The sequence below is a fragment of the Diospyros lotus genome, chromosome 10, assembly GCF_014633365.1.
Source record: "Diospyros lotus cultivar Yz01 chromosome 10, ASM1463336v1, whole genome shotgun sequence".
NCBI classification, from domain to species: domain Eukaryota; kingdom Viridiplantae; phylum Streptophyta; class Magnoliopsida; order Ericales; family Ebenaceae; genus Diospyros; species Diospyros lotus.
In genome coordinates, this window is record NC_068347.1 from 21,069,187 (window position 1) to 21,077,338 (window position 8,152).

The following is an 8,152-nucleotide window of genomic DNA, read 5'->3' on the forward strand; positions in this document are numbered from 1 at the left end:
TATGCATACCTTCTCCATTGGTACTAATGAATGTAGACAGTAACCATAGACAGTATATATATATATATATTATCGCGTATATACATAAATATGCACCGTTAACTGTTAACATATATATTTTTGCATATATATAACTGTTAACTTTTATATACTGGTAACTTATATATATTCTATATAATAAGGGAGCACTGTTTTTGAATTGTCTCAACACAAATGTGAGGGAGACATTTTTTGAATGGTTGAGATGAGTTTTAAAGGTAAATCAGTGGCTGAGATGAGTTTGAGTTCCCGCCCATGTCTCCCCACTTTTGCTATTCACAGCCACCACTTTTGTTTTTTGATTGAAAGAGAGAAAGAGGAAGAGAGAAAGCTTGGCCGAGAGAAGGGGAGATGGAGGCCGGCTGATTGTGCGAACACTGCGAAGGCCGGTGGCGGTCGTCCCAGATCTTGCTGTTCCGGCGGCGGAGGGAGTAGCGATGGTGGCCGTTTGCGGCTGAAATGAAGGCGAGAGGTGGCTGCATCAGTGACCATTTTTGCAGCGATGCTGGGCAAAGAAGGAGGCTGCGGTGGTGGCCCGGGAGGTACGATGGCCAGCCGCAGCCAGAGCCACCGCCACCGCTACAGCCAGCTACCGCCACTGCCACCGCTATAGCCAGGTATTCCCCCCCACCCTTCTTCCCCCTGTGCGCAAACACCCAACTCTTGCTTTCTTCAACTTTCTAACCCAAAGGCCTACCTTCCAACTTTCTAACTCGGCATTCTGGTCCGATGTCGGTTCCTGGGTGTCGCTGAAAAGATTCGTATTTCAATGGTAAAATCGTGTGAACTGCCCTTTGATGTCCAATTCGTCTGGGATGTGTTGAGAAATATGAATAGTAGCAACAACGGTGATGGTGAATTTAAATTTAAGCTCACTGTTAAATGTTATAATATACTTTTGATGTCATTATCGAGATCTATGCAGAGATGTTAAATGATCAATGCCTACTGTAAACTGGGGAATATGGCCTAGGCTGGGTTGTCTTTAAGTAAAATCTTTCAAGGTGGGTTGAGTTTGGATGGACATTCGTATACATCACTGATATTAGGTCATTGTAGGAGAAAGGATGTAGATAAGGCTTTTGGGGTGTTCAAAGTTATGCTGCAAAAGGGCTGTCGAAGAAATGGGGTTTCTTATAACAATCTTATTCGTGGGTTTTGTGATGCTGGGAGAATTGATGAAGCTCTGGAGTGGGCATGAAACCCTTTAGATATGAGAAATATTAATTTGCCATCCTAAGAAAGAAATCAGCATGTTCAAAAAACAATAAGTTGTCACGAATGATATGGTTGGATTTATGTATAAATTGAGGGTCTGATCTGTGACTTCATGCTACTATCCGATGCTTGCTGTGTTGAAATTATTATCAGGGTAAATTGAGGGTAAATTGTCGTGTATAAATTGAGGGTAAATTGAGACGTGGACTGGAGGCTCACCCAAAGAGGGTGTAACCACTTAATTTGCCAAGAATTTTCATTTTTATGTTCTTGATGAAGATTCTATATTTAATGGACTGACTGGCTTGGTGGATTACCTATTAGGTCATTGCTAAAAATCTCTCTGAAGAAGAAATCAAATGTCTTAAAGCAATGTTCACTAACATGGACACAAACAATAGTGGCACTATTACCTATGAGGAACTGAAGTCAGGATTGGCTCAGCTTGGGTCAAAGTTGTTTGAGGTTGAGGTCAAGCAACTCATGGATGTTGTAAGTTGCAAAATCGACTAGAACTAGATCCCTTGGTCTTATTTGTTTTTTGCATCGTAATATCATTTTTAAAGTAACTACATTATCATATGATGCAGGCTGGTGTGGATGGAAATGGAACAATTGACTACATTGAATTTATCACTGCAACTATGCACAAACAAACTAGAAAGAGATGACCATTTATATAAAGCATTTCAGTATTTTGACATGGATGGTAGCAGGTGAGGCCATTAATCTTGCATCTCAATAACGGTAGTCATATTGTTTATTGATAGTGAACATCTGATTAGGAAAAAATAAGGAAAGTATATGTTGATCACCTGGTAATGACATGACCATATTGCTTTGGTTAAAAAGGAAAGAAAAACCCTTGCCTTTTTATTTATGGTTAAGTTAGTTTCAAAGTCCGTAATCACTCCAAGTTGGCATTCCTTTACGAAGAAGAAATAACCAACACAGTTTAACAACTGCAATTATATAATTACATGAATATTGTTTTGTCAGTTGAAGTGGTTCTCGAGTACTAATGAATTTGCATCACAAATAATGTAAAATGCAAAGGTTTTCCTCATTTAAGTTTCCCTTTTGAAGTAGATGATTTTTGGCGAATTTATAGGGTTTTTAAGGGATTTAATTACATATTTCATACAGTATTACGCTTTGCTCATAATAGTTTCCTCACATGACAAGAGGAAGACATACCGTTCCCCTGTTTCTAAATGCCTTTTCAATTCACCTTGGTCTTTGATAACTTTTTATATGAAATGAAAGGAAAGTGACATGTGTTGACGAAAACACTAATGTTCAATTTTTTTTAGTTGCTCCGTTCCTTTAGGCACATGTTCAAATTTAATATTCAATTTTTTTTTAGTATATGTTAAGATTGTTTTGTTAGTTTAAAAATGTTTCAGCCTCAGTCTGGAAAGGAAATCAATGAGATACTAGATTAAACTTAAATCAATGACATGACTAAATTTAACTATTTTTGTAAATGCTAGATTGTTGTACATTCTCCCCGTTGGAAGATGCGGATTTGGATTGATACAATGACATTCAAAGTTGTGATAGAGAGAGAGTATTTACAATAACGTGTAGATAAATGACCTATTTTGATAAACTAAATTAAAGAATGACCCATTTTGCAGATGTACTAATATAATTACGTTTTGTGATAATTCTTTAATCTTATTTATGTTTAGGCACAATTATGAGTTTATTTTGCAATGGTAAATAGTTCGAAATAGGCATAACAATGGTTATTATTGTTTTGATGCCTAAAGCAATTGGTAAATAGTCATGTTTAAGCATGACGATGGTTAATATTATGATGTTTTGTGGTAATCAACATGCATATGACGTGGTTTTGTTATGTTTATAAAATATATAAGTTTTGTAGATAGGTTGATATATTTGTGGTATCATATTTTCAAAGGATATTCTGTCGAAAAATTAAAAATTTCTTACATTGATGTCAATTTACATTTTCAAATGATACTCTCTCATTACATGGGTTTTGAATTAAGCAAATTTTTTAGTGACCCAAAATGTAATTCAATACCTCTTGCTTGGTTTTTGTTCATTCATTGAGATAGCGATTAAATTATAAATAGTTTATGTCATTTTGTTTGTAATTAAAGGAGTCTGTGATTGAAAATGGTGTTGTGGTAATTAGTACATTATTAGATTTCAGTGTGCATATGACATGATTTGATTATGATTATGAAATATATAAGTTTTGTAAACATGTTGATATATTTGTTGCATCATATTTTTAGAGGATACCTTGTCAAATTTTGGATAGAGTATTCACATTTTGACAATTTTTATTTCACTAAAGTCATGACATTAAAAATGATCAAATAATTTTCAGCTTAATACATGTTTATATTCTTTGTTTGATTATTTCGTGTTTAAAAATTATATACATTGTTTTCACACAAGTGATATAAGACGAGTTTAGTGCTTAATTATTTTGCGTTCAAATTCAATGTTTGATTTTTTTTAGTTGCACCGTGTCTTCAAACACGAGTTATCCCTAGTATATATATATATCAAAAGAGAGAGGGGAGGGGGATACTTATAGTCTATAAAACACTGAGCAGACGACGGAGCACTAGAGCAAACGATGGAAGGCTGAGAAGGACTGGCGGGCGAGTGCAATTGAAGGACTAGAAGCAGACGATGGCGCGACATTGGCGATCGAAGGAGAAGAAATGGCTAGAAGAAGAAGAAGAAGAAAAGAAAGAAAAAGGGAGAAGGATCCAGTTGGGCAACACTCGCTGAAATGCATTTTTGGGCTTGGAAATGCATTTGAAGTAAGTTTTTTAAATTTTGAACCGGTCCAAAAGTTTTTAAAAATTACATAAATGGCCCGAAAAAGGTTTTGGGCTGTTTTTTCAGTTTCCGAAATGAGAAACGATTCAGAATACTGAAACAACATCTCTAAGCTGTTTTCGTGCTTCACATGCAATAACTTAACTCATTTTCTAATATTGATATTATTATTTATTTATTAATATTTTATTATTTATGCTATAATTATTTTTTATGTGCATATGGACAAAGACCTAGTTAAATGGATCTATCCAATGAGTATGTATTGACTCAATCATAAGGGTCATAAAAGATAAGTTCAAAAATTAAAGATCGAACGTAAGTCTCTAAGAAATCCTTGCGGCAGACTTTTGATGAAAGAAAGGTCCAGGACACCTAACAATCTCCCGGAGACATCTCTGGTGGAGTATTCCTAGAATAATAAAAGCACAAACAAATTACTTTAAAATCCTATTCAAAAATTATATAGCGGATGAGGATGAGCTAAATCTAAGTTAATATTAAAATATTATGATTATCACAAATCCCACAAACTCTTATGTGAATATATGAGCTTTCATTTCTTAACAGGAAAACCATTCAAATTTATGAAAGAGCTTTACTAACTTTTTTAACTACGATAATTTAAGGATTAAGCTACTTGTACATAAGGGTTTATAGAAACCCTTATTGAAACTATTTATTTTATTTTTAATTTATTTTTTAAACTTTTGTATACCCGCCCATTTTCTCTCTCTAGCCCATTTTCACTCTCTCTCTCTCTCTCACTCTCTCTCCCTCAAACCCACACACTATCCTTCAAACCCACACCGGTAAAGAGAACCAGCCACTGCCGCGAGCACCACCGCCCCTACTTGCCCGGCCACTACCGCGAGCATCGCCGTCGCACCCCCCACCGCCGTGACATTTTCCTCCATCGCCCCCCACCGCAGCGGGCACTTTCTGCTATCACCCCCCTCCCTCGACCATGAGCACCATCCGTCGTCGCCTTCCCTCTGCCGCTCACACCGTCCGGCCCCACCCGTCATCGCCCGCCGCCACACCGTCTCTTGGACCGCCATCGACCCCCGCAATAGTTCGCATCGTTCAGCCCCACCTGCCAGGACCCCTCCCTCCTTCACAAGCAACCGCCTCGTCCCTACCCGCCGTTGTCGCCCAAAACGGTTGCCCTCACCTACCGGCCCCCCGCCATTCTCACCGTCTGCCATCGCCCCCACCGACCAACCACCTCCGCCCATAGGTTGTCCCCTTCACTGCCCCCCCCCCCCCCCCCCCCCCCCAAGTGATTATGCTTTGTTTGTGCTTGTTTTAGAGGTGTAGACTTGAAATTTTAGCTCTCGGGGAGAGGCGGTGTTGAGATGGTTTTATGTTACCCAAGTTGTAAATGGTTATGTTAATTACTTGTGTTTTGAGTTATGTTTGTTTTAGAAGTATAGAGTTGAAATTTGAGCATTTTTTTTTTTAGATGGGTTGTGGTTTAACTTGAAATTGGGATAGATTTTAGGTTATGGAGATGGGTGTCTCTAGATAGCACAATCTATAGCCATTGGCGAAGGTCCCCTGTTGTACGTTGGAATTTGTTATTTTACTAATTATGTTGCTTGCTTGTGCTTGAAATGCTGTTTGTTTTAGGGGTTCACACTTGAAAGTTAATTTCTTTTTAGTTGGGTTTTGGTTTCCATCTTGAAATTTGAGATGGATTTTATGTTGTGGACACTGTATTCGCTCATTTGTACAATTTACTAGGTCATTTGGAGATATGGCATTATTTGCTTAAGAAACTGTAGATGAATTGGAATTAAACTTATTGCTTTTTGACTGTTCCAGATATTTCATTTAATAAGTTGTGATCTTAGTTTGTACAGGTGCTTGTTTACTAGACTTGAAACTCGTTACAACTAAGTATCTACTAATTTATTTTTAGTATTTGAGATCGGTCAAGTGAATTAAATATGTTAGTGTTTCTTAGTTTCTGGATATTTCATAAGTCTGGTTCAGGTTATAGTTTTTAAGATGGCTTATTTTCATAATCTTGTTTGAGATGACATTTTGTTGTTCTAGGTAATTTCCTATGGTTTCTAGATTTATTTGAGAACATTTTTTGTTTCAGCTTATCAATCTTAACATTTGAATTGCTTTCATGCTAATTGGATTGCTTGGCTTATATAGGAAGACCCTTTTAGATGAGTTTATGTTTGTTCAACTTAATCATGAGTATTTTACTTGTCCATACAGAATTATTTGATGAAATCTAGAAGATTTGTCTTCTTCAATGGTTTGAGTTTCATCATTATCTGAATCTAGCATTGAATTGTGCCTTGATACCCTTGGCTATATTGTGTCAACTCACTCTCCTCCAACAAAACTATCACTTGGCTATAGAAATTTCAAAGGGGAATGTTGGCCTAAATTTTCTTTCTTTCTTTTTCTTTCCCTGATTGGTTTCAATTAGAGGATTCAATCTTCAAGCCTTTCATTGTAAGGGTGAGATGGATCCAGAACCAAGAAGGTGTAGAAGAACTAATGGAAAGAAGTGGCGATGCAGCAGGGATGTTGTTTCCAATCGGAAATATTGTGAGAGGCACATGCATAGAGGGTGCCAGCATTCAAGAAAACATGTGACAACTTCTGTCATTGCTTCACAACCTGGGATTTCAAAATATAATACGATAAGGATGCTAGAGGACAGAATTATTTAGACCTTGTGATTTCTTTGATGGTTATGTAAGATAGTATTGTTTGAAAGCTAATGGTGGATCCTCTTGTAGCAGTAAGGTTGCTTCACAGCAACTTAGGTATTGCTGCTGTTGCATATGTATTTGTACAAAATCTATGAATTTTTAAATGTCGAGGTATTATTGTATTTTCTTGATTTCGTGATGTTTAAGCTATTATTGAGATATTGTAATTATTGGACTTGCTTTGTTTTTCTTCATTTGCTGCTTGTTCCTTTTGATTATATTATTTCTCATATGAGAATTTCTTAGAACTATTGGGACTGTTTGTTTAGGATGGCTGGATTTGTGCGAGTATGAACTTTTTCTCCCATGTAGCCTGGCTTGATTGGTCAAGTGCTTTATCTATTATCTGTTATTTTCATTAGTTAAGTGCAAAATGAGCTAAAATGTTTTTTGAATCATAACCCAGAAAAAGAAATAAGAGACAATTATCATAGTCAAATATTAAAGCACAAATAGTTGCAAATACTTTATGCCATCGTATGATATTAAGAGGCATTTGTTCCTTTCTCTATTCAATTCAATGTCTTGGAAGTTTTCCCTCAATACCTATTTTTGGCATTAGAGTAGAGCAACCGTCATATAAAAAAGATAGAAATTTCTTGACAATAGAACAAAATTCAATTCCAAAATGCAATGAGATAAAATGGACATCCACACACACCTAAATGCTCCGACCATCATTTGCATAAATAAATGTTTTGCACAAGCAAGTTAAATATTGTTAAAATAAATTTGAACCAATCTGGAAAGTCTAGTAAATATGTTTTAAAAAACTAAATTCTTAGTGAAAATCAATCTGATTGCTGAGTACACAACTTCCAAAAATCAATAATAATACAATAATAAAATCTCCAAGGTGTCTAAAATGTTAGATCTTTCACTTTGCACTTTGTTTAACAGTGAGATTTATAAAACTCACACTTCCGATTGTCCCTACAAGTATTGATTAACATACTGTATTGCGTTACCTGCATATAGGAAAAAAAAAATAATAGACAATTCCCTGTAACATTGAAATAACATATTTTTGAAATTAGTGTTGAAATACCTGAACAATCAAATACAATATTGAAAAATACAATAGGCCTGAAGAGTGATGGTGATAGCTGTTGAACATATTGTACATGCTGATTAAACAATATGAGTGTCTTTAAACTTCATCCCAATCTTCGAGACAATCTGACTATCTTCTACTAATATTTTTTCATTGCACACATCATGATTTTTTGTGACTAGCAATTCGTTACAGATTTCGAAACATTTGTCTTCAGAACTATGAACTACGTTTCCTGGATAAGATGATATAAAAAAATTAAAAACAATTC

At 35.9% G+C, this 8,152-nt stretch overlaps 1 protein-coding gene across 5 annotated transcripts; it reads left to right on the forward strand.

Moving 5' to 3' along the window:
- The first annotated feature begins 369 nt into the window (after positions 1-369).
- LOC127811037 (uncharacterized) lies at positions 370-7,005 on the forward strand. 5 transcript variants are annotated; one of them, XR_008025621.1, is made up of 5 exons: positions 370-656; positions 1,582-1,749; positions 1,848-1,973; positions 3,855-4,067; positions 6,539-7,005. XR_008025621.1 is itself a non-coding variant. In XM_052350719.1 (3 exons), the coding sequence occupies exons 1-3, from the start codon at positions 499-501 to the stop codon at positions 6,783-6,785; spliced, it is 531 nt and encodes a 176-aa protein (XP_052206679.1). In that variant the 5' UTR covers positions 370-498; the 3' UTR covers positions 6,786-7,005. The 5 variants fall into 5 exon arrangements, 3 of the variants coding, with proteins under 3 accessions (XP_052206679.1, XP_052206680.1, XP_052206681.1); XR_008025622.1 differs by lacking the exons at positions 3,855-4,067; positions 6,539-7,005 and adding an exon at positions 3,758-3,797; XM_052350719.1 differs by lacking the exons at positions 1,582-1,749; positions 3,855-4,067.
- The last annotated feature ends 1,147 nt before the right edge of the window (positions 7,006-8,152 follow it).

Bases quoted from the DNA above. Each gene is read 5' to 3' on its own strand.
- LOC127811037 (XM_052350719.1), top strand. From the start codon at position 499: ATGAAGGCGAGAGGTGGCTGCATCAGTGACCATTTTTGCAGCGATGCT. The intron at 657-1,847 runs GTATTCCCCCCC...CATATGATGCAG, and splicing joins ACTGCCACCGCTATAGCCAG to GCTGGTGTGGATGGAAATGG. The intron at 1,974-6,538 runs GTGAGGCCATTA...GGTTTCAATTAG, and splicing joins TTTGACATGGATGGTAGCAG to AGGATTCAATCTTCAAGCCT.